Source organism: Equus quagga, chromosome 12, assembly GCF_021613505.1.
Source record: "Equus quagga isolate Etosha38 chromosome 12, UCLA_HA_Equagga_1.0, whole genome shotgun sequence".
Classification (NCBI taxonomy): domain Eukaryota; kingdom Metazoa; phylum Chordata; class Mammalia; order Perissodactyla; family Equidae; genus Equus; species Equus quagga.
This window is the reverse complement of record NC_060278.1, coordinates 111,651,281-111,674,817: the sequence shown is the minus strand read 5'-3', so window position 1 is coordinate 111,674,817 and position 23,537 is coordinate 111,651,281. Positions and strand designations below refer to the sequence as shown.

The following is a 23,537-nucleotide window of genomic DNA, read 5'->3' as shown; positions in this document are numbered from 1 at the left end:
GCCTTCGGGCCCCCCCCAGGCGCCGCGGGCGGCCCTTCCGGGGCCAGGTCGGGCCCGCACCCGGCCGCAGGTGACAGGTGGGTGGCCATGCCAGCCTCCAGGTGTGCGTCCCCTGGCCGGCCTCATCCGCGCGCCCGGGCCTGGGCCGGGGTCCCGCGGCCAGCTTCTCCTGCGGTCAGCACGGCGCCCCTCCCTCCCACCTCTGCGACCCTGCGAGGCCCTCTGGGAGGGTGGAAGCCCTTTTTCCTCCCGGTGCGCGAGTCACAGGCCTTGGATGGAAGGAGGGTCTCTACCTCCTAGGCCAGCCCTGGCCCCAGGCCCCCCAACTCTGAATTTTCCACCCGAGCTGGAGAAAGACTGGAAAGAGGCTGCTCAGCAGGCACCCGCATCCCAGGCTGCTGGGGTCGAAACAGGGCTGGAGTGACTGATGTTGGCGTGTCTCCTTTGGAAGTTAGAGTGTGAGGGCTTCCAGAGAAGTTTGTTTAGATCTTTCTGGACCCGTTCCTCCCCCAAGCGCAGGATGTGGGCACCTCCTTGGCAGTGGGCAGTGGCTGTCCTGACCTCTGACCTCAGCCTGCCCAGGTGGTCTCTGCAGTGCTTCTAGGCACTGCAGCCCCACCCATCTCCTCTAAGTTAGAAACTACCAGGGGAGGGGTCACCTGCCCACACAATCCCCCACCCTTTTCTGTGGCCTTGGGTGTACCTGTGGGAGGACCCAGCTGGGCTGAGCTGAGAGTCCTCCCAGCTCTCAGGATGTGGGGTTCCCTAGCAGAATAGGCCATGGAGGCCCAGCCTCAGGAAGCAGGGTGTTTCCTGTGACCAGTGGTCTCTGGAGTGGTGCTGGTGGGCCTGTAGGTGTGGGGCAGAGAGGCTCTTGAGGGTGGAGGTGAGGAAGAGGTCAGCCAGGTGGAGGGTGGTGAGGGCCCAAGGTGAGGCCTTCATCTGGGTGGAGGGGCTCCGGATGAAGACAAGGCCCGAAAGAGGGACAGGTAGGATGGGTCAGCTGGCATGGGGATCAGATCCAGGTTCCTCGGGGTCCTCGGTCCTGGGTCTGCCTCCCAGAGGGGGCACGTACAGTTGGGGAGTAGGCGAGGGGCGTCAGTGTCCACCTTGGCTATCCCATCTGTGTCCTGGGGAGAAGGAGCCAGGGGTATCTGCCCCGATAGCATGGCATTGCCTTGGGTCTGGATGGGGCTGTGGAGGAAGGTGTCCCAAGGTGCCAGGCCAGCACAGCCTGTGAAGCAGCAGCCGTACTGGTATCATAATTGGCCCCCGGGAGGGGTGTTGTTGGCCTGCTTTGTCCCTGGCACACTTCCTCTCCTGGGGTGGCCCCAGCTCAGCGCGATCTGGGAATGTATGTCCGGGGACAGAGGGAGCTCTTCAGAGCTGGTGAGGGTCTGTGGACAGGGTTAGATCCTGCCAAGCTGATTGTGTCTCGTCTCTCATCTGGGGAGACCTTGACTAGGTAGCCCCTCGCCTAGGCCAGAGGACCCCCATCACCTGCTTTCCCTTGTGGCCAAAAGCGCAGGTGGGCAGGCTTCCCTTCCCTGGGCCAGAAAGTGGGCCCGTCTGGGGGTGGAGCTCAAGGGCAGCTTGTGTCAAGACTGAGTCAGGCCTGGTGGGCCTCACAGCCTGTCCACTTGCTCTGCAGAGATGGCCGATCCTTTCTGCGTTGGAGGAGGCCGCCGGCTCCCGGGGTCCAGCAAGAGTGGACCTGGGAAGGATGGCAGCCGGAGCGAGGTCCGACTTCCTGTGCTGCATGACCCACCGAAGCTGGGTAAGAGGGGTCAGGCCAAGGCCAACTCCAGGCAATCATGGGCAGCCAGTGCGGGGTTGTGGGCCGCCTCCCCGGACACCAGTCTCCTCTGAGCCTTGGCGATTCGTGTGCTTCAGGGGTGCCGGTGGTCAGGGGTGGGCAGACAGTGCCCAGCCAAGCCCCACTCTGCTTTGACCCGGGAAGTCAAGCCACTGACAGGACAGAAGGAAAGAAGAAAGGGCGTCCGAAAGCTGAAAACCAGGCCCTCCGAGACATTCCCGTGAGCTCCCTGAGGACTGGGGTGGGGCTCCTGCTGGGGTCTGCCTGTCAAGTCCACCGCACTGCCTTTGTTTGCCCTCCACACGTCCACCACAGGCCCTCAGCCTGTGTTAGCAGGCGGCTCTGTGCTTCAGGGCTTCAGTGGGTGGCTGGGGCCGAGTGGGCCATGTTTGTGGGGCTCCTAGGACAGGTGCAGCGCACCACTGCTGCTCGGGGTGGCCTGGATCTTGCCTCGGTCCTGAGGTTGGAGGGCTTCTGCAGCTTGTCTGCCCTGTGGGCCCAGGGAGGGTGTTGTGTCTGGAGCCCAAGTTGACAGAGGCCTAGGTGGGTCAGTAGCCGGTCCTTCCCACGCCTAGCTCTCCCTGATGAACCAGTGGAAGGATGAGTTCAAGGCACACTCGAGGGTGAAGTGTCCAAACTCGGGGTGCTGGCTGGAGTTTCCCAGTATCTACGGGCTCAAGTACCATTACCAGCGATGCCAAGGGGTAAGGTGCTATGGGTTGGGGGAGAGGAGGCCTGCGGCCCACCCTGCCCCAGCTGTCGGCTGGGGGCGTGTTTGGGCAGGGGCCCTGGCAGCCCCTCCCACGCCTGCTCTCTCCACCCAGGGTGCCATCTCAGAAAGGCTGACGTTTCCCTGCCCTTTCTGCGAGGCTGCATTTACATCTAAGACCCAGCTGGAGAAGCACCGGATTTGGAACCACATGGACCGACCTCTGCCTACCCCCAAGCCTGGGCCAGTCAGCCGGCCAGTCACCATCAGCCGGCCTGTTGGGGTCAGCAAGCCTATTGGAGTGAGCAAACCTGTCACTATTGGCAAACCTGTGGGTGTCAGTAAACCCATCGGTATTAGCAAGCCAGTGACAGTCAGCAGGCCTGTGCCAGTCACCAAGACAGTGACGGTCAGCAGGCCCATGCCGGTCACCAAGCCAGTGACGGTCAGCAGGCCTGTGCCGGTCACCAAAGCTGTGCCGGTCACTAAGCCAGTGACTGTCAACAAGCCGGTGCCAGTCACCAAACCCGTGCCAGTCACCAAACCAGTGACCATCAACAAACCAGTGCCAATGACAAAGCTTGTGACAGTTACAAAACCTGTGCCAGTCACGAAGCTGGTGACAGTCAGCAGGCCCATTGTGGTCAGTAAACCAGTGACGGTCAGCAGGCCCATTGCCATCAGCAGACACACAACGCCCTGCAAAATGGTGCTGCTGACCAAGTCTGAGAACAAAACTCCTCGTGCCGCGGGGAGGAGCAGTGGTAAGAAAAGGTACGGGGCTCCCGCCGGGTGGGCTTGGGGTGCTCCCCAGCTGTAGCCTGGGGGAATAGGGCCCAAAGTGGGCCCTCCTGCCCCTCACCTCCCCACTCCCTGCAGGGCTGCAGACAGCCTGGACGCATGCCCTGTCCTGCCCAAGCAGGCGAGGCCGGAAAATGGGGAATGTGGCCCATCTACCGCAAGCCAGGGCTCGGCCTTCCAGCTGAGCACAGACCCCAGTGGCGGACCCCTTGCTCTGGGCAGCAGGCCCTTGGGAGGCAAAGAGGTGCCAAGGGCTGCAGGCCCTGGGTCTCCACCTGAGGAGGGCACGGAGCGCACAAAGCACAGTAAGACTAGAGCGGGGGGCTGTGGCCAGGGTGGGTAGTGGCCGGCTGGAAAGGCCTCCCGACGGTTATTTGACCAGAACCTTGGGCCTCGTTTTCTCTACCCCGAGTCAGGAAGGAAACAGAAAACACCCAAGAAGTTTACAGGGGAGCAGCCGTCCATCTCAGGGACCTTCGGACTCAAAGGTGAGGTCCTGGCCGGCCAGGGACTTGTGGGGCTGGGTGCGTGCACACGTGTGCCCACATCTGCACCGACCACCCCATGTGTGCACACAGGCCTGGCCAAGGCAGAGGACAAGTCCCGGGCTCACCGCACCAAGAAGCAGGAGGGGCCCAGCCCCGAGGATGTGCGGAAGAAGGTGCCGGCCCCCACCAGCACTGTCAGCAAGGAGGTGCCGGCCCCCGTGGCCCACCCAGGCCCAGGTGGGGGCTATGGTGTGGCGGGGCCCAGGCCAGGTCTCAACTGTGGGATGGATCCTGGAACTCAGGGATGGGGGGCTGAGCATGGACCCTGGGTTCTGTGCTTGGTGTCCAGGGTGTCCGGGAGCCCCTGCCAGCCCTGAGGCCCTGGCCCTGCCCCACAGGTGGCCCTGAGGAGCAGTGGCAGCGGGCCATCCATGAACGGGGGGAGGCTGTCTGCCCCACCTGCAATGTGGTCGCCCGAAAGACCCTCGTGGGGCTCAAGAAGCACATGGAGGTGTGTCAGAAGGTAAGGTTGCCTCTGGGGGTCATGGGAGGGGAGGTGCCCCGGGGCCAGCTTCTCACGAATAGGGCCGTGTCTGCAGCTGCAGGATGCACTCAAGTGCCAGCACTGTCGAAAGCAGTTCAAGTCCAAGGCCGGCCTCAACTACCACACCATGGCTGAGCACAGCACCAAGGTATCACCCAGCCCTGACTGCTGACTGCTGGCCTCCCACTCCATCACTCCCCTCCCCTCCCCACCCGTCCAGCCCAGATCGCTGACCTTTCGTCACCACACCGTGGCAGAGCTTAGTGACTCCCATGCCTGACCTTGGACATTTGTGGCCCCAACCCCTGGGCAGGGGTAGGGGCCCTGTGGTGGTTGGGGCACTTAGGCCGGGCCTGCCCCCCAGCCCTCTGATGCCGAGGCCTCGGAGGGGAGCGAGCAGGAGGAGCGGGAGCGGCTACGTAAAGTGCTGAAGCAGATGGGGAGGCTGCGCTGCCCGCAGGAGGTCAGTGGGGTGGCGTGGGTGTGGGGCACACAGTGTGGGATGGGGCACAGCCTCTTGCTGGCTACTTACCTGATCTTTGACCCTCAGGGCTGCGGGGCCGCCTTCTCCAGCCTCATGGGCTACCAGTACCACCAGCGACGCTGCGGGAAGCCACCTTGTGAGGTGGACAGCCCCTCCTTCCCCTGCATCCACTGTGGCAAGACCTACCGCTCCAAGGCCGGCCATGACTACCACATGCGCTCAGAGCACACGGCCCCAGTGAGCAGCCTGCAGCCTGGGTCCTCCTGCCCTCGGTCACTGAGCATGCGTGTCCATGTGCCGTCTGCTGCGTGTGCTTTTCCTTCCCTCCCTGGGGGCCGCGTGCATCGCAGGCAGTGAGGCTGGGCCCCTGGTGCCTCTGAGTCCCCAACGAGTTGTTCGTGTGTCCCTTATCTACGGCACGTGCTCCTGGGTTCCCATACCTGCATGCCACATGGCTTCTGTTGCTCACCCTGGCCTTCCTGCCCTACAGCCCCCTGAGGAGGCCGAGGACAAGCCCGCTGAGGCTGAGGACCTACTGGGTGTTGAGCGGACCCCTAGTGGCCGCATCCGCCGCACGTCGGCCCAGGTCGCCGTGTTCCACCTGCAGGAGATTGCAGAGGATGAGCTGGCCCGAGACTGGACCAAGCGGCGGATGAAGGACGACTTGGTGCCTGAGACTGCACGGGTGAGCTGCCTGCCCCGAGCCCCCAGTGCTCTGCCCTAGAGCCCCCAGCCTCCTGGTCTCTGAGCAGGACATGCTTCAGCTTGGGGTCCCCTATCACCTGGGCCATCTGCTGATCTCCCAAGGTTCAGCTCTCCCGCCTGTGGAGGGCACAGTTGAGGGCCTTGTTAGAGCAGCTGGGGGTGTCTGGGGTCAGCTCTGGCCCAGCCCTTTGGTAGCCCCCATTACCCAGGCCCCTGGGCTCACCCTGGGGCCTGCCTGTTTTCACAGCTCAACTACACTCGGCCAGGCCTCCCCACGGTTAACCCCCAGCTGCTGGAGGCGTGGAAGAATGAAGTCAAGGAGAAAGGCCATGTCAACTGCCCCAATGATGTAAGCTGCGGCAGGCTGGTGCGGTGGGCACAGGGACTCAGGGACAGAGAGCCCAGGTGTGGCCCTGGGTGGGAGCCCTCCAGGGTGACTAATCTCTGATCCCTGCGTCCTGGCAGGGTTTTCAGGCAGAAGTCTCTTAGCAGAGAGACCTCGATCTCAGCCCTAGAGGCCTAGCCTGCCCATACCCCAGGACTCCTGGGTCAAGCCCCCCCCCACTTCCTCCAGAGAGGCCCCAGATCCCCCAGGCTGGGGCAAGGGGTGCACGTTTGTGTAGGGGCACTGGCCAGGAGGCCCTCTCCCACGGTCATCTCCTGCCCCCAGTGCTGCGAAGCCATCTACTCCAGTGTGTCCGGCCTCAAGGCTCATCTTGCCAGCTGCAGCAAGGTCAGTCCCCAGGTCCTCCTCCACGGCGGGGCGGGTGCTTGGCACTCCCTGCTACCTGCCAGGGATCCCCACACAGTGGGTGTGCGACACTGCCCCTGTGGGGCAGCCTCTTCCATGAGCTCAGGGGCTGGCGAGTGCCCAATGGCCAGCACAGCCCAGGGCACTTCGCTGTCCCCTAGCCTTAGCCACGAGTTAGTCAGTCTTGAGTTGCCATGCCCATGGGGGCTCCTCATCTGTGAGGGTGTAAATGGGCATGCTGACCTGGGCCTGGGGTGAGGGGCCTTCAGCAAAGGCTGCACCCATTCCTCAGGGTGCCTGTCTCTTCCCACTCTTCCCTCACCCCCTCGCGGTAGGGACGACGCAGTGGTCCTGCCAGAGGGTGGCCTTGTGCGTCCCTGAAGCCCACCTGTTGGGCATCCGTCCAGATGAGCTGTGGCTGCTCCTCTGGCTACACAGGGTGGGGGGTCCTGGCTCGATCTGGATGTTTCTGGTCCTCCAACCTCCGGGGGCCGGGGACCCCTGTCTTGCAGGGAGACCACCTGGTGGGGAAGTACTGCTGCCTGCTGTGTCCGAAGGAGTTCAGCTCCGAGAGCGGTGTCAAGTACCACATTCTCAAGACCCACGCAGAGGTGGGGCAGGGATGGGGGCCTGGTGTGAGAGACCCATTAGGCCAGCGGCTAGATGGGCTGGCTCCATGGAGGGGGTTGGGCCAGGTAGGGCTGGTAGGGGTGATGGCTTGTGTGATATTTGTTTGAGCAAGTGGCCAACATTGAGAAACATTGCAGTTTCTCTTCAAAGTGGTTTCCAGCTTCCCTGGAAGACCTGAGAAGCTGGGTGCTCCCTGCCCCGGGCACCCTGAGCAGGAACCAGCCCCTTGGGATGGTGCCCTGACGCCTAGCCATCTGCTGGCCCCCGGGCTCAGCATCTTTCTGGCCTGGGGTCTTCACTGCTGCTCTTGTCTCCCCAGAACTGGTTCCGTACTTCAGCAGACCCACCTCCCAAACACAGGAGCCAGGACTCACTGGCACCCAAGAAGGAGGAGAAGAGTCTAGCAGGTGGGAAGAAGCGGGGCCGGAAGCCCAAGGAGCGGCCCCCCGAGGAGCCAGCGCCTAAGATGCCCCCCCGCCGGGACGACTGGCCCCCCGGAGGCAGAGACAAGGGGGCCCGGGGCTCCACTGCCCGGAAGGTGGGAGCCAGCAAGCCACCTGAGAAGTGAGCCTGGGGGCCAGCAGATTGGCAGGGCCCGGTCCCCACGCTGGCCACCAAGCCCCCTCTCCAGGTTGGGGGTAGCTAGTTCCGGGACCTGTGCTCTCTAGTTCTCCATCCCCCACCCCTGCCTAGTCATCTGTCCAGTGGGGGTAGCCAGCTCCTCTCCCCTCCCTGAAGGTGGCCCTTCCCCTGTGCAGGCTGCCACAGGGCACACCTGGGCGTGGGCCCCCGGGGGAGGGCCAGTGGCAGCAGCAGAAGTGCAATAGTCTGGAGGATATTCATGGGCCTGGCAGAGTCTGGGGCCCTGGGTTGGCAGGAGGAGGGTCAGTGGCCTGGGACTCAGTGCTGTGGGGGCAGTGCACAGCAGGCAGATGGCCTTTTGGCCCTTGCCACGTGAGCTCTGTTCCCCATCTGCTTTCTCAGGCCCAAGGCTCGGGGGGGTCCCTGGTGACCTGTGGTTCTGGGCTGATGAGGGCATCTGAGCAGCCTTGCCTCTCTACCCGACACTGGAACCCCAGCACCCCCAGCTACCTCCCAGGACAGACCCTGAGTCTGACCGCTGCCGTGCTGACCTGACAGTCCGCCTGCCCCCTCGCTCCCCTCATGCTCCAGCCTCTGGTTCCTCATCTTCTGTTCTCTACCTCTCCAGGCCCATCTTCCCTGCTGTGCCACCCTGTGCTTGGGCCTTCCCCACTTGCCCATGTCCATTATGGTGGGGAGTGGTGCCCTCGCTAACGGGGGGCTCTCCACCATCCCCAGTGGTGCTCCCTGCTTGGGGCAAGAGAGAGGCTCCACTTCCTCCACCTACAGGGCCACAGGAGCCCTGGGGGGAGGGGCCGAATGGAGCGTGCTCTGCCTCCTGCCTCCTGCTTTGCTAATACTGCGGGCCTAGGTCGGGCAGCCTGATGGGTTAAGGATGGGCCATTCTGGGCTCTGGGTTGACTGAGGGCCATGGGCATGCAGAGTGGGGAGCTGGGCAGCACTGGCCTAGCTCTGAGGAGTGACCACCACAGGGGCAGCCTTCTGCTTGCTGGGTTGGCACGTGGCCAAGCTCCCATGGGAGCCCCCCCCCCCTTTTTTTGTTTTAATACCTGCCACTTCCTTTGTAGTTGTGGGGTTTTTTGATACAAGAGCTGAAGGCCAGGGAGGGGGATTGGCCAAGATCACAACAGGTTGGTGGCAGCTCTGGGGCTCTGTCTTGACGCCCTTTGGGTGCCTGAGGAGGGCTAGGTCTACAGTTGGGCAGGGGCCAGGCTGGAGTCCAGGGTTCCTGCAGGAGGTGCCACGCCCTGGCCCCTGCCTTCCAACTGAGGCACTGCAGGGAGGAGCAACCTCAGAACCACTGGGTTTAGACAGAGGCTGTTTCCCACTGGGGGTGGGGGTGGGCTCAGGGTTCGGCCTTGCCGATCCTGGACGATGTGAATTTTGATATTTGCCCGTGTGTGTGTAGTGGATGCCAGTCTTGTTGCTGTGACAAGTAACAACGTTTTTTCTATTCTGTTTTTTATACAAAAACTCAACAATCTGACATTTTGGTGCTAAGGGTTTCCTGGTGCGACGGTGGATCTGGGGGCTAGGCTGGGGTCCCTGCCCTGCTCAGGGAGGCAGTGCCGACTGGGCACCCTCTGCCCTCAGCTCCTGTCCTCATCCAGCCCCTGGAGAGGAGAGGCTCCAAGGTGGGCTCGGCTCTCCTTGCCCACAGTAGGGAGACAGGTTCCAAGAGGGCCTTGGAGGTGGGTCACCATGCCTCCCGCCTCCAGCTTTTCCTCTTTCCTGACCCTAGGCAGCCCTGGTATGGAGATGTGGGCTCCCCTCCCTCACACACACCTTGATCTGATCAGGGGGTGGAGGCCTGGGCCGTGGCAGAGATCAAGGAGGACAGTGTGGGCAGGGTTTCAGGGCCAGAGGGCTTGCTTCCTTGTGTTCTTGGGTGTCACTATGGTGTACAGCCAGTGGAGGTGGAGCTGGGGTCAGGCAGCCACTTCAGGGGCTGCCTCGGGAGGGGAGGGAGAGCAGGCACTGTCAGAGCCCCAGGTGCACTTTGTCTTTGTCACCAATGCCTGGAGGAGGGTGGACCTCAACACCTCTGCTGGGGATGGCCGCCCGCCCCGGCCTCTCAGGTACTTGGCCCTTGGGGAGTTGGGGGCTGGTTTTTGCTGGGGGTGAGTTTCCAGGTCACCCCCCAAAGTTCACAGATGGTCACTGGTGTGGGAAGAGGGGGGTCCTGGATAACTTGATGTTTAGCACTTTAACCTCCTTGTTTGTCTTTAAAGTGGGCATGGGGGCTGATGCCAAAAGAGGCTGTTGGGTCGGACCCCTCTCTCCCTGCTTCCCTCCCTGCTTCCCATGCTCTGGCTGGTGAGTGGCAGTGGCAAGGTGGTCTGCAGAGCCCTCCTCCAGAGAAGGCAGAGCCCTGGGCAGCTCAGCGGGATCTGCCCACCTCCCACTCTGGCGGGAATGCAGCCAGGTAACCACCTGGCCTTGACTGACACCTTCAGTGAGAGGGACTGGAGTGGCAGGCCCCCCGGGTGTGATGGGTGTGCAACCTACCGGAAACCCAAGCCCAGGGCACAATGCCAGGTCCCTTTCTGAAGATCTACCTCTGGCCCAGCCCACCCCTCTTGCCCTGAGAACAGGAAAGGGACCACTCAAGGGGCTGACACTTCACACAAAAATAGGATGCACTTTATTTGCTCATGCAAAGGCAGATGAGGGTGTCTCCTTGTGTGACCAGCGGCCCTCCCACCTGTAGCCTCCCTCCTGTGTCTCTGGTTCAGAAGGGAGAGAACAGGTGCACCCTGGTCTGTGGAGGGGAGGGCTGTCCCCATGTGTCCTCGCTGGGTGGGCCCCAGGTGGCTTGTCCTGGAGACCTGGGGCTCGGGTGGCCAGCACCTCCAGCCTGGCAGCCACATGTCCTGTACTTTGGGTTTCTTGGTTTGGGTTTTTTAATGCCAGTTCTCGGTACATAAGTGCATTTTGGAAGAGAGGCTCCAGCTATCACTTGTATTCATATATATACTTATATATTCTATCTACAAAGTGTTTATTTGCAAGATGTTTGACGGTGAGCTCGGGCCCTGCCCGCCTTGTGACCATCTGTCCCCGATCCTCGTCCCCGCCCCCGGACCTGAGTGGCGTGGGGGCGGGCCATCAACTGTATGTATTAAAAATGACTGTATCAAATAAATGTTTATTGATTTTTTTCCAGGGGTTTCATGAGGCTGAATTTGTAGGGGAGCGCGGGGTTGGGCCCTTCCCGCGGACGACGCCCGCGCGGGCAGGGTGGCTGCCGGGCTGCGAGGCCCGCGCGCACGGCCGCACGGCCTTGTGGGACTTGTAGTCCGCCGGGCGCTCCGGCGGGCGGGGCCCCGAACCACAGCTCCCGGCGGCCCGCGCGGCCCGGACCACAGCTCCCGGCGGCCCGCCGAGCGGCCTCCGAGCTCCATGGCGGCGCCCCCGGCCTCCGCCACTCCCCGCTCGCCGCCGCCGCCGCCGCCGCCGCCCCCGCCGCCCCTCGCGGCCGGAGACGGGCCGGACCGGCCGGCGGAGAAGAGCGGCACCGCGTGCGAGGACCGGTAGGCGCGGCCGCCCTTCCGTTTGCGGGGAGGGGGCCTCGTGCGCCGGGGCCGCGACGGGCAGGGCTGCACCGCGGGGCCCAGCCGCCTAGGGTCCCCGGGGCCTGGGCCCGCACCCCTCTCGGCCGGGAGCGGGAAGCGCGGGCGCCGAGCCGAGCAGCCGAGCGAGCGGGCCCTGCACCCCAGGGCCGGCCCCGGCTTCTGCCCCGCGTGCACGGGCCCCGGGCACCTGTCCTGCGCGTGTGCCCGCCTGACGCTGCGAGGTGGGCTGTTGGTCCCGGAATCCGCGCGGACAGCCTCGCCCCGCCCCGCCCCGCCCCGCCCCGTCCAGCCCGAGAGGCCGGGGGCCGTGATTCTGGGGCGGGGTGGTGCGTGGTGCCTTCTGACGGCCCCGCCCGGTGTGGGTACCCTCGAGGCTCCGACCGGCCTTTGCCGGAGGGGAAGTTGTGCGGGCGCGGCGGGGGAGGGGCCGTTTTGTCACCCGGGGTGGAGAGACCGAAATGGCCATGAGGAGATGGGCTCCTGCTCGGTCCCGCTGGGGCCAGGGCCGCCAGGGGGCGGTGGCCAGCAGTGCTCAGGGCCGGCTCCCTGCATTTGAGGACTGGCTCCTCACTTCCGGGTCTGAATGTCCCCTGGGGAAGGCTCAGCGATGGCCGCAGGCCCCGGCGCTAGAGACCAGCCTGGGCGCCTCTTCGCCCGGGTCTCTGCGGCAGAAATGCTGTGCACCTGGGCTCTTCCACAACGGCCAGGGTGCTGTCAGTGGAGCCGCTTAATTAGCAGGGAGGGGAACTGGGGTGAGGGGTGCCTTGCAGTGGCATCTGTTCTCCAGGAGCTGCCGGGCAGGAAGAGGCTGCCCTGGCTCTGAAGGAGCGTCTTGTGTCCTTCCAGGCTCACACCCTCCCAGCAGGCAGTGACTAGGAGGCTAGCATGGAGTAAGAGTCTAATAGGACTGAGTCTGTGACACCTGCTGGTTCCAAAGTATCTTTGATTTAGCCCAAGACCAGAGAGGACAAGGCTAGATAAGCTCTTGAGAAAAGTCCTCTGAAGACACAGATTGGTGGCAGCTACCTTCCAGGCCCTGCCCCTTGCACAGACCCCGTGGTGGGCACGGGCACCCCACAGTGCTCGGGGAGGCAGCAGTCATCCCGTCCTCCGGGACCAGGGGGCAGTAAGTGCAGACCACAGCACTCTTCTCCAGAGGCTCATAGGATCTGCCCTGGCACTGCCCCTGGGCTTCACTGGGAAACCTCTTGCACATTATTCCCTGATGCTTGCTCCCTGAGGGTCCCCCCTGCGCTGTTCCTCAAGCTCATGCCCTGAAGTCCCCGCCCCGCCACGCCCCGACAGCCGGCTCTAGTTGGTATCCAGGGGCATATGCAGGTGCCTCTGTGCCAAGGCTCTCCCTGACCAGCTTCTCCTTCCACATCATTGTGGCCACATCTGTGTGGGCTGTACACCTTGCTATTGTTTCTTGTCTGCTTGCCCCCTAGAGAGTCAGCCCTAAGAGGAAGGGACCTCAGACTCCCTTGGCCCTGGGCATGCTGGTGGACGAATGAACACCTTCTGGTAACAACACGCCCCTCAGTCTGTCTCCTGTGCATTCTAGGTGGAGAGGGGTTGCTGGCCCCACCCAAAGCAGTGGGAAGCAGGAGTCCTGCCCGGGGTTTCCAGGGAGAGGGGTGGGGGCAGTGCAAGTCCTTGGAGCCTGTTTCAGCCCCCCAGTTCTCCATCTTCTCAGAGAAAGTTGCCCTTATACCTCTGTCTCTGAGCCAGTCTGGGACCCCTGGGGCCAGACCCCAGTAGACCAGCTCCTCCCTCCCTTCTCCTGGCCTTATTTTACTCAGTCACCTGGCAAACTTCCCTAAACCTGGATGGGGTGTCAGGCTCCAGTGGAGGACCTGGAACTGCATGCCCCAATGCTGCAGCCCTGCCCAGGACAGCTCCAGCCTCCCAGAGTGTGGGCTGGTCCCTGCCCATCTTCCCAGGCAGGGGGTCAGGAGGAAGAAGCTCCTGTGGGCAAAGACAAGTAGGTCAGTCCTGCCTCTGGGTGCCTCTGGAGCAGGGGCAGACACCTATGCTCCCTGGGCAGCCAGGAGAGGCTGCCCCTGAGACAGCTCCAGAGAGTGGGCCCCCTTCAGGTGTGTGAACCCTATGTGGAAATTTTTCTTCCCTGAACCCCTTCTGGCTGTCTCGATGTTGGAAACCAGGTCAGGAGGAAAGGTGCTACACGCGATAAATGGCTGGGGACCTGTGGACACAAGTCCCTTTCCAGGCTTGAGGAAAGATATGACCCACTCCTGCTGGGAGTGGGGCGGAACCTGCTCTTACTCCTGCCGCCAGGCTGGAGGGTAGCTGTGTCCCTGGCTGAATGCTGAGCACTGTGTGGCCTTGGGGAGCGTGCTGGAGCCTACCCCTGGAGGGGCGGGGGCAGTTATTCTGGGATGCCACAGGAGGGTAGAGTGTCAGGTTTGTTTATGCCTCTAGGAGGCTTTTTGGGGCCAGGAGTGGGATGCCCAGCTCAGCACTGACATTCAGCTCGGCTTGGCCCAGAGACACCTCAAATTTCCCTGTCCTGTTTGGGGGGGTGGGGGGCTGACTTGGCAGGCCAGGGGTCTGGAGCTTTTTCTACTGTGTTCTGGGAGGGGTGTGCCGTGGTCCTTAGCAAGCCCTGGGCTGGCAGTGTGCCAGCCTGCGTGCAGGAGGGGCAGCTCACGCCCAAGGGCTGGCCTGAGGTCTGCCCGGGCCTTGCAAGGCTGTTGTCTCCAGCAGGTCAGTGCTATTAATATCAGCTGAGCACACAGCCCCTAATTGGGTGATCCTCTTATGCCTGTGGCCTGGGCTTCTGAGGCGGGCAGGGAGTGCTGTTCCTGCTGCACGGGGCTCCTGGGGGGCCCCACCCCCACTCCTCACCTGCTGTACCACCCACTCATGGAGGGGCAGTTCAGGTGGCTCCTGAGCTGACCTGGGAGGCCACCGTGGGTCTAAGAGGCAGTGTGGTGATGCCCCTGCACGCACCTGGGATCCACCGCCATCCTGGTACCCCTGTGTCCCAGCCATGAGCAGCCCCCCAGCTTACCCTGGCATCAGGATCTCAGGGTGCTGGGCCCTCGGAGCGGAAGGCAGGTGAGTGGCAGGCGTGTTGTCTCCCGCAGCTGTGGTGGGGACGCCTGCCTGTGCGGTGTGTCTCATGGATGTCAGGAAACAAACAGGCTGGGCAGGTGCTCTGGAGGGGCCAGGCAGCGCCCGCCACCTGCAAGTGCTGGTTTTGCTTGGGGTTGTAGGTCACAAGCTGGTCTGTGTCCGTTGTGGCTCTTAATCCTTTGGGTTGAAACTACCTTTTATCACTGTAGCCAGAAGCACCCTGTCCGTCTGTGAACAGAGAAACGAGGTCTTTTGTGTGACTTTCTCATCTCTGAGTTCCTCCCGTTGGAAAGTGGGGTGAAGCTTGCTCTGAGGGCGCAGTGCAGCTTTGTCCCTGGCTTCCGGAGAGACAGGGCTTTGGAGAAGGCACTGCAGCTGGGCTTGGCTGCAGACCCACCCACCGCTGTTTGGGCCCAGCACAAGCCCGAGGTGGGCGGGTTTCTGGCAGAGTCATCCCTGGCCTACTTTTGGCTCTTCCCCTCGTGAGGGCGTTCCTCCCTGAGAAGGTGTCAGCAGCACAAGCCTCAGAAGTCATCCATGGGTCCGTGGTGGTGATTTCATTGCCTCCGTAGGATGAGGGACAGTTAAAAATAGGGACCCGAAGGCTCCCACTGGAGATGTCAGGCCACCAGACGGAAGTGAGAAGCAGGGCACGCCAGCCCTGGCTGTCCCATGCAGTCCTGCTGGCAGCCCTAGTGCTGCATGAGTGTGCTCAGCACTGGTGCACAAGGGCACACTCCTCCAGATGACAGGCTTGCTCCTCTGCAGGTTAGCTTTTCTGTGTCAGAGTTTCCTCCCTGAGTAGAAGCACAGAGACGAGGGGCCAGCCTGGACTTCGTTCTCTGCCCACTGCAGCCTCCAGGGCCACTGGGGGCTCCCCTGCTGCTGCGGGGCCGGCTCCACTCTTCCCAGCTGTGGGCCGGCTATCATCTCCAGGTGTGCAGGTCGCCTGCTAGGAGGGCAGCCTGTTGGTGAGCCCCAGGGGCCTTGTGTTCACTGTTGGTGGATGAGTGGGTACAGGGGAGCAGCAAGCACTGCCCTCCGTCTGGGGCCTGGAGACACTGCGGCTTGTGCTCACCATCTGTCTCCTGCTTGGCTGAGTGAGAACGCGAGTAGCACCTCTGGGGCGGCTCATCTCTGCCCAGCTGAGTCCCCATGTGCTCGCTGTCACTGCCGGGTTGTCTTGGTGCCCTGCTGTGTTTGCGCTCAGCCCGCCACAGACATCGGCACCCAGCGCTAGAGCAGAGCTCATCGGGTAATTGCTGTCTCCAGAGAGGCAGAGGACACTGCACACAGACTGGCTAATTATCCCCCCGGGCTCGCTCCTTGTGCTGCCCTGACGACAGAGGAGTCACAGTGGCTTGCAGCCTTGTCTTCTCTGTCCCCCAGGGTGGCACTGTGTGTCCTCTGTCAGATACCGTGGGTGGCTTTCTTGCTGCTTACGCTAGTGCCAGCGTCGTCCTCTGGGCCCTCAAGGGCTGCTGCTGTGACCTGTCTGTCACGGGTTAGACCTCAGCTAATTCCTTCCACTGCCTCCCCACCCCCCACACATGTGCACACAGACACCATCCTCTTAGTTCTCAGCAACACTGGGTGCTCTGGGAGGATCACACAGCTAGAAACATCAGCATTCCCAAGCTGGAGATGCTCAGGCCATCCCAGAGCAGGAAGGCACTTGTCACAGCCCTGGGCAAGCAAGCCCTTGATGGGGCCTGTGCCTGAGGCTGGGTTCCCAGCTCCCCATGCCCTGGTAGTGCAGGTTGTAGCAGTGACAGCAGGACAGCGAGCCTCAGAGACAGACCAGGACTTGTTTTGGTTTTTGATAACAAAGGGGCATGTGCTTATGAAACACTGAAATGTGGCAGAAGTCCCTGTTCCAAATCTTGGTGCCCAGGGCAATCCTGGCACATCCACTTCTAGCTTTTTCTGTGCTCACACATCTTGCTCACACGCAGTTACACACAGATGACATTCGTCATTTGCTGGGTTTACATAAACGGGATCATACGATAGCCAGTTTGCTTTCTCACCTACCGGTACTTCAAGGACGCCGTCCTGACTGTGTCCTCAGGTCTTCCCGCCTGTGTTCCGAGCACTGCAGGACTGCAGACTGTGGGTGGACAGGCAGTGCTGCAGGAAGCATCCTGCAAGGCAGCATCCTCTGCCCCTGCCCAGGTCCCTACACTTCCTTGCCACCTGCTGGGCCTCTGCCAGGACAGTCAGCAGCTGTGGTGGGCCATGACCGGCCTTGGAGCCTCAGGCGGGTCTGCAAGGTGACACTGTGGCCAGCCCAGTCTCTCTCTTAGGCAGTGGCCAGAAATGCTTCTGCCCAAGCTTGTCTTGTCCCCGTGGCCATCTTTACAGTAGGCTCTGCGTCTGAGCCTCTCAGCATAGGCTCTGAGCAGGCATCAGGCAGACGTTACCTCCTGGCTGGGCCATTCAGCCAAACTGAGCCTCTCCAGAAGCTTTCCCTGTTGGAGCTTGAGGCCTTGGGCCCATGCCCCCTGAGAGTATAAACCCACGGAGAAGTCAGTAGTCAGCTTAGTGTGAGTGATGCAGCTGGGGCGGCAGCAAGCCTCTGGCATCCATGCCTTTCCCAGATTGCGTTTTTCTACCTTTTGCCTTTGGGGGTCTCAGCCCTCCTCCCTGGAGTTTGTGGGATGCTGGAGGGCTAGAAGCAGTGGCTTCCCCATGGATCTCCTAGCCCAGGGCCTGCCTCCTGGGTTTGTCTACACTGCAGCCCTGCTCAGCTCCCCTAGAGGTAGCTTCTCTCTGGGAGCCCCTCGCCCTGTGTGCCCTGCAGGCTGGAAGGGATCAGAACTTACAAAGTGAGAGAGTTGCCCAGAGTGTCCTAGGAGGGACACAGTCCTCGATGGGGTCTTGATGGTCCTTGGTATGCCCACCTCTCGTCTCCTGGAGGGACAGGGGCCCTGCCCAGCCCGGCAGACACCCAGTCCATGTGGCAGGAGGAGTATGGCTTGGGACAGCACTCCCCCAGTCCCCCTGCTGCTGTCCCTCTGACATCGTGTGGGCAGTGGCTGTCGGAGACCAGGAAGCCCATGAACGGGCTGCAGGAGGGTTTCATGTGCCCCTGGTTGAGCCCACCTGCCTCGGCCACATCCATGTGCCTGGGTGAGGGGTGACCTACATAGACCAGCCCACTGGGCTGACACAGGGTCGCAGGGGCGCTGGCCCTGGGCTAAGGCAAGTATGCCCTTCCCCCCTGCAGCAGTGCTGAGTCCCTGGACAGGCTCCTGCCTCCCGTGGGCGCCGGGCGCTCGCCCCGGAAGCGTACCACCAGCCAGTGCAAGTCTGAGCCGCCTCTCCTGCGCACCAGCAAGCGGACCATCTACACAGCGGGGCGGCCGCCCTGGTACAATGAACATGGCACACAGTCCAAGGAGGCCTTCGCCATTGGTGAGCACGGCTGGCGGGCAGGAGGGGCAGGCTGAGGCCGCTTGGGCCGCCATTTCCTCTGGCCTGTGCTGCCTCGGGCTTCTTGGTCATATGTCAGGCCTGGGGAGAGGGAAGTTGTGTCTTACTTGGAAAGGGCTGTCCTGTCCCTGCAGGCTGAGGCAGCGTGGTGGGTGGTGGGCACCGCTGGGACCCGAGTGTGAGGCCGGCACGCGCCACTCCTGCTCAGGGTCTCTCCACTCCTCCCTGCAGGCCTGGGAGGGGGCAGTGCCTCCGGGAAGACCACCGTGGCCAGAATGATCATCGAGGCCCTGGACGTGCCCTGGGTGGTTTTGCTGTCCATGGACTCCTTCTACAAGGTGAGGGGCCCCGCACCTGCAGGCTGCGGTCCCTGGAGGGCCTGGAGCCCCTGCCCCTAGACAGGTGGGCCCACCCAGCCGCAGCTCCTCCTGCCACAGGTGCTCACCAAGCAGCAGCAGGAGCAGGCCGCCCACAACAACTTCAACTTCGACCACCCGGACGCCTTCGACTTTGACCTCATCGTCTCCACGCTCAAGAAGCTGAAGCAGGGCAAGAGTGTCAAGGTGCCCATCTACGACTTCACCACCCACAGTCGGAAGAAGGACTGGGTAGGCCCGGGGGTCTTGGGCTGCGTGGGGCCGGCAGAGGGGGCCACAGGGCCGCCTGGACATGCAGGCAGCACGAGCAACCCCATGTGCCTCTGCAGAAGACGCTCTATGGCGCGAACGTCATCATCTTCGAGGGTATCATGGCCTTTGCTGACAAGACGCTGCTGGAGGTGAGGGCAGGCTCCAGCCACGTGGTCCTGCTCACCCCTGCCTGTCCTGTGGGACTCGCCTTAAATCGCCTCCTGCAGGGAGGCCCCAGCCACTCACCCTGTCCCCGTGGTGCCTGCTCACCTGCCCTGCCCCATCCCTGTGGTGCAGTCACTGGGTGTTGGGTGAGGGCTGGCCATCAGGTGGAGCAGACAAGACAGGCCTGCCGCTCCCACGGGGGACAGGACACCTTTGGCAGGGGTGGCGGGTGAGGACGGCTCACCTCCCGGGGGTGGGTGTGAGCCCTGGGCACCACTCACTCGTCCCCTTCGTGTCGGTGTTTTCTCTGACATTCTCTGGGGTCCACACAGTCACCGAGGTCTGAGTGACTTGAGGGGGTGGATGTGAGTGCACGCGAGCACTCTCGCCTGGGAGGAAGGTGGCTTCTCGTGTCTGTACTATCTGCACAAGGCACTCCTGGCCCCTGGGAGGCTCCGGGCAGCTGCTCCAGGATGATGCAGCCTCATCCTTCCCACCAGGCCACTCTGAGGGCAGCTCCCTCTCCTGCCCCTGCTGAGGCCTGTGAGGGAGCCTGTGCTCACAACCGGCCATGTGCTTGTCCTTGTTCCCTGTGGTAGTGCTGAGGCCAGGGAGTTTGGGCTCAGGCCCAGGGAACCTCGCTGTACCATGCGGAGCTCCGCCTGGTCACCCAGTGGCCCCCATGGCCCCTTCAGGGGCCACCTGCTATGTGCTGAGTGTGGGGCCAGACCCTGAACTCACCAAACCCCAAGAACTGTCATGTGGGGTGTGGTAGGGAGGGAACAAGCCCCAGTGCTTGTGAGAGCTGCTAATGAGCCCACGGATCACAGCGCCAACCCCTTCCATCTCCGCAGCCCGCATCCACCCAGTGCCCTCTGACTGAAGCCCCTGGCGGACAGCACCCCCCAATGCATGGACATGACCTTGCACCCCTCACGCACACCCCCACGCATGTACACACCTCTGCACCCTCCACGCATGTACACGCCCCTGCATTTCCTGACGTATGTAGATGCCCCTGCATCTCCACCTGCATGTACACACCCCTGCACCCCTCACATATGTCCGCACCCCTGCATCTCCTCACATATGCACATGCCGCTGCACCCCTCCACGCACACACACCTCTACTCATGTACATGCCCCTGTGTCCCCCCACATCCCCTACACACCACCAGCCAGACTACTGGCTCAGCACATAGACCAGAGGCCTCTGCAGAAGCTGGTGCCCATGTGGCCCACACTGGCCCTGCTGCTGGCCGGGCCTTGGAGCCCCTCTTTACCAGGCCCCGCTCAGTGACTTGCTCTCCCTGCCCAGCTCCTGGACATGAAGATCTTTGTGGACACAGACTCTGACATCCGCCTCGTGCGGCGGCTGCGCCGGGACATCAGTGAGCGAGGCCGAGACATCGAGGGTGTTATCAAGCAGTACAACAAGTTTGTCAAGCCCGCCTTTGACCAGTACATCCAGCCCACCATGCGCGTGGCTGACATCGTTGTGCCCCGGGGTGAGCCTGCAGCCCTGCCTGTCATTGGGAGGTACAGACGGGGGTGCGGTGGCCCACCTCACCCTCCCGCCTGCATCCCCCTCTGGCCTGTCCCACCCCAGGGAGCGGGAACACAGTGGCGATCGACCTGATCGTGCAGCATGTGCACAGCCAGCTGGAGGAGGTGAGCTGGCCAGGCCAGGTTCCCTGCAGCCCACCTGGCCCACGCCCCGTCCCACTGCTGCCGCTGCCCACAGCCACCTGCTCTCGCAGTCCCCACGCGTTACTGTCCTCTGCTGTGTGCCAGCCTCTGGTGTCTGGGCCTGCTCGGTCAGCCCCTTCACCTCCCAGCCTGCAGCACTTTGTGCTGGCTGGAGACAGCTGGGTTCCCTGACAGAGTGTGGGGCACAGAGGAGCTCCCTGGCCCAAGCGGGGCCTTGCAGGGAGAAGTGGCCTCCTGTCCCTTCCAACCCTTTGGGGACCATTGGGTTTTGGCACTGAGTCCCACGTGGACGTATATCCTAACCTGAGATCATAAGCTCTGGGCTGGCCAAAGGCACTGCTCATCATCATCATGGGGCACCCAGCCCAGAGGGTGTCAGGTTGGAGGCTAGATAGAACTGGCCCTCTCCCTCTGTGGGGCTGTGGGTGCCCCTTCCTGGGTGGGGTGGCAGGTGGTGCCGCCCGCACTGACACGCCACCGTTCCGTGTTTCCCTGTGTTGCCGTGCAGCGTGAGCTCAGTGTCAGGTAAGACTTCCCACGGCTATCTGCATGGACGGAGGCATTTTCAACATCCATGGGAGCTCCATGTCTGGGCTGTCACCTGGGCAGGCAGGAGGGTCCTCCACTGTGCCCACCCCTTGTGGCAGCCCTGCCCCAGGCACAGAAGGGCTGGTGTGGCGGCCCCCATGCTGCTTCTGCTTGCCTTTGCCAGCAGACAAGGAAACCGAGGCACAGGGAGGTTAAGGGACTTGCTCAAGGTCATACAGCACCCTGACGTGGCTGACCAGGCCTCTCTGGAGGCTCTTCCCCAACTGGAGGATGGTTCTGTGGGGTCCAACCCCAGAAGGCACAGCCATCCTGAGCCAGCACTGCTAGGCCCCCAGGGCGATGGCCACAGGCACGTTCCTCAGCAGCCGGAGGACCTGGATCTGCACCTCTGCCTGATCAGAGGGTCCAGTCTGACTCCCCCAGGTGGTGGTGAGGCCCCTGGCCCCTGGCCCCCCTGCCCACCCTCGTCCTAGAGCCAAGGCACAGAGAACCAGGAGGAGCTCCAGATGGGCCAGGGGCTGCATCCTCATCCTATTCGTGAGAAGAGATATAACCCCACACAGCAGTCACGCTGTGACCTGCCCTCAGCCCAGACTTACTGTGAAGTCAGCAGAGCCCCCAGGTCACACTCATAGCACCAAAGTGTTGGAAATGCCTCCAGGGCTGGTCACCAGCCGCCTCCAGCTTCCTGCCCTTGCACCAGTCCCTGCTTGCTTCTCACCCAGCCCAGGGCACCTGCAGGTCTTGCCGTGTCAGGTCCTCTGGAAGCCTTTGTTCTGAGCAAAAAAAGTTTCCAGGGTTTTAAACTCAAAAAAACACCTAAACGCAGCCAGCTACATTTTCCCTTTTCTGGTCAGCCAAGGAAGTGGTGGCCAGAGGCTGCTCACCTCCATCAGCCCCAGGAAGTGAGGCTGGGGGGCAGGTGGGGGGACCCGCAGGGCGCAGCATGGCGGGTGTGGACTGTGCTGGCACTCATGCCCTACCGCCAGCCATGCCCACAGAAGCAAAGGCTCAAGGGTGTCCTGCCACTGGCCACTTGCCTCCTTTTTCCTCAGGCCAGCTGGTGGCCGCAGGAACTGCCCGTGCTCCCCTGCTAAATGGTCTTTTTCTCTTTGTTCTTTTCGTCTTGTAAACCTTTGGGTTTCCTGCCCTGTTCCCTCCCTGAACTTACTCTTCACCTGGCGAGCAGAGGAAGCTGCGCTGGGATATGTGAGCACAGAGTGCGCTCTGGTTGTGGTGCCGCTGTGCTGTGCGCTCCCCTCTCCTCCCCGCCCCTCCTGCCGGCCCCGTCCCTTCTACTTTCCCTCCCCGGGCCCCTCCCATGTCCCTCCCCAGGCGCCTCCCCCACCCCCCATCCCCCTCCTGCAGGCCCCTGTCCCTTCTACTTTCCCTCCCCAGGCCCCTCCCACAGCCCTCCCCAAGACGCCTCTGCTCCTTCCCCTCCACCCTGCTCTTTCCCCCCCCCAGGCATGGGGCAGCAGGGGCCGCACTGAGCCAGCCTTGCCACCCTCTCCTGAGGGGGCCACACATCACATGGGGGTATGAGTCAGAGCTAGGCTTGGCCCCAAAGCTCAGCTGTAACCCCAGGGAGAGGCGTCCTGGGGTTGGGGCCCAGCTGCCCCTCCTGGGAGCTGAGACATCCACATGTGAGAGGCTGCCCTCCTGCTGCCTGGTCCCTTCTGTTGCCTCTGAGCAAGGGAACCTGGACTGGGAGGGAGATGCACACTGCGGCCCCTCGCCTCCTGCCTAATGGTCAGCTGCTCTGCCTTCTGCTGTGTCCTTTAACCTTTGCTTGGCTGTGAAGGGGGGACCTGGGGGGTGGGGCCCTCCTTCCACATCAGCTACTGGGAGGCAGTGCCCCTCCCCCTGCCATCCCCACAACTGCCCCCACACAGCCTCCACAGTGGGAGGATGGGGCTCCAGGAGAAGACATCCCTTCTTGAGTCCTCAATCGGCTTGTCCCCAGGGCCGCGCTGGCCTCAGCACACCAGTGTCACCCCCTGCCCCGGACGCTGAGTGTCCTCAAGAGCACGCCGCAGGTGCGGGGCATGCACACCATCATCAGGTGAGGGCCCTCCGGGGGCGGGCGGCTGGGTGGGGCCACCCCTTTGCTAAACCAACTGGTGACCGGTCCACAGGGACAAGGAGACCAGCCGAGATGAATTCATCTTTTACTCCAAGAGGCTGATGCGGCTGCTCATCGAGCACGCGCTCTCCTTCCTGCCCTTCCAGGTGTGGAGCGGGTGGAGTGGGGTGGGTGCCAGGACCTTGGGGGCTCCTTGTGCTCATGCCCACCCCCGGCTCTGTGCACAGGACTGTGTGGTGCAGACCCCACAAGGGCAGGACTACGCGGGCAAGTGCTATGCTGGGAAGCAGGTACCCGCTGGGCCTGTGGACTCGGGGGTGGATGTGGGGGGGTCTGGCCCAGTAAGACTCCCCCTTCCCCCCAGATTACAGGTGTGTCCATTCTGCGGGCTGGTGAGACCATGGAGCCAGCGCTGCGGGCCGTGTGCAAAGATGTGCGCATTGGCACCATCCTGATCCAGACCAACCAGCTCACCGGGGAGCCTGAAGTGCGGGGCAGGAGCCTGGGGGCTGGGTGCACGCGGGAGGGGACAGTGTGGGGCGGGAGCCTGGGGCCTGGGCTTCGCCCGCCCTGACCCTGCGCCTCCCGCAGCTGCACTACCTGCGTCTGCCCAAAGACATCAGTGACGACCATGTGATCCTGATGGACTGCACTGTGTCCACAGGCGCTGCTGCTATGATGGCCGTGCGCGTGCTCCTGGTGAGGGGGCCAGAGCCGGGCGGGCTGGAGGGCGCGGGGGGGGGGGGGGGGGGGGGGGG

General features: G+C 62.9%; 2 protein-coding genes across 7 annotated transcripts in view; both read left to right on the top strand.

Annotated features, from left to right (window-relative positions):
* Nucleotides 1–1,648: 1,648 nt before the first annotated feature.
* On the top strand, nucleotides 1,649–10,693 carry ZNF512B (zinc finger protein 512B). Its single transcript, XM_046678523.1, has 16 exons — nucleotides 1,649–1,777; nucleotides 1,894–2,036; nucleotides 2,392–2,520; nucleotides 2,641–3,299; nucleotides 3,405–3,631; nucleotides 3,743–3,814; nucleotides 3,905–4,051; nucleotides 4,213–4,337; nucleotides 4,414–4,506; nucleotides 4,723–4,821; nucleotides 4,909–5,079; nucleotides 5,333–5,527; nucleotides 5,795–5,896; nucleotides 6,218–6,280; nucleotides 6,811–6,909; nucleotides 7,248–10,693. The coding sequence occupies exons 1-16, from the start codon at nucleotides 1,654–1,656 to the stop codon at nucleotides 7,494–7,496; spliced, it is 2,697 nt and encodes an 898-aa protein (XP_046534479.1). The 5' UTR covers nucleotides 1,649–1,653; the 3' UTR covers nucleotides 7,497–10,693.
* A 377-nt stretch (nucleotides 10,694–11,070) lies between these two features.
* The window catches only part of UCKL1 (uridine-cytidine kinase 1 like 1), a 13,114-nt gene continuing 647 nt past the window's right edge, over nucleotides 11,071–23,537 (top strand). For 2 of the 6 annotated variants that reach the window (XR_006891053.1, XM_046678526.1), the window contains exons 1-13: nucleotides 11,071–14,187; nucleotides 17,435–17,622; nucleotides 17,872–17,978; nucleotides 18,078–18,248; nucleotides 18,347–18,418; nucleotides 19,753–19,942; nucleotides 20,044–20,105; nucleotides 21,883–21,902; nucleotides 22,660–22,758; nucleotides 22,832–22,925; nucleotides 23,007–23,069; nucleotides 23,144–23,212; nucleotides 23,371–23,478. Coding sequence is in view for 4 of the 6 variants with exons in the window: in XM_046678526.1 (XP_046534482.1) it covers nucleotides 14,120–14,187; nucleotides 17,435–17,622; nucleotides 17,872–17,978; nucleotides 18,078–18,248; nucleotides 18,347–18,418; nucleotides 19,753–19,942; nucleotides 20,044–20,105; nucleotides 21,883–21,902; nucleotides 22,660–22,758; nucleotides 22,832–22,925; nucleotides 23,007–23,069; nucleotides 23,144–23,212; nucleotides 23,371–23,478 (1,311 nt within the window). In the remaining 2 variants the exon portion in view is untranslated. Of the gene's footprint in view, nucleotides 14,188–17,434; nucleotides 17,623–17,871; nucleotides 17,979–18,077; nucleotides 18,249–18,346; nucleotides 18,419–19,752; nucleotides 19,943–20,043; nucleotides 20,106–20,652; nucleotides 20,670–21,882; nucleotides 21,903–22,659; nucleotides 22,759–22,831; nucleotides 22,926–23,006; nucleotides 23,070–23,143; nucleotides 23,267–23,370; nucleotides 23,479–23,537 lie in introns of all 6 variants that reach the window. The other 4 variants (XR_006891052.1, XM_046678524.1, XM_046678525.1 and 1 more) reach the window with 3 other exon arrangements.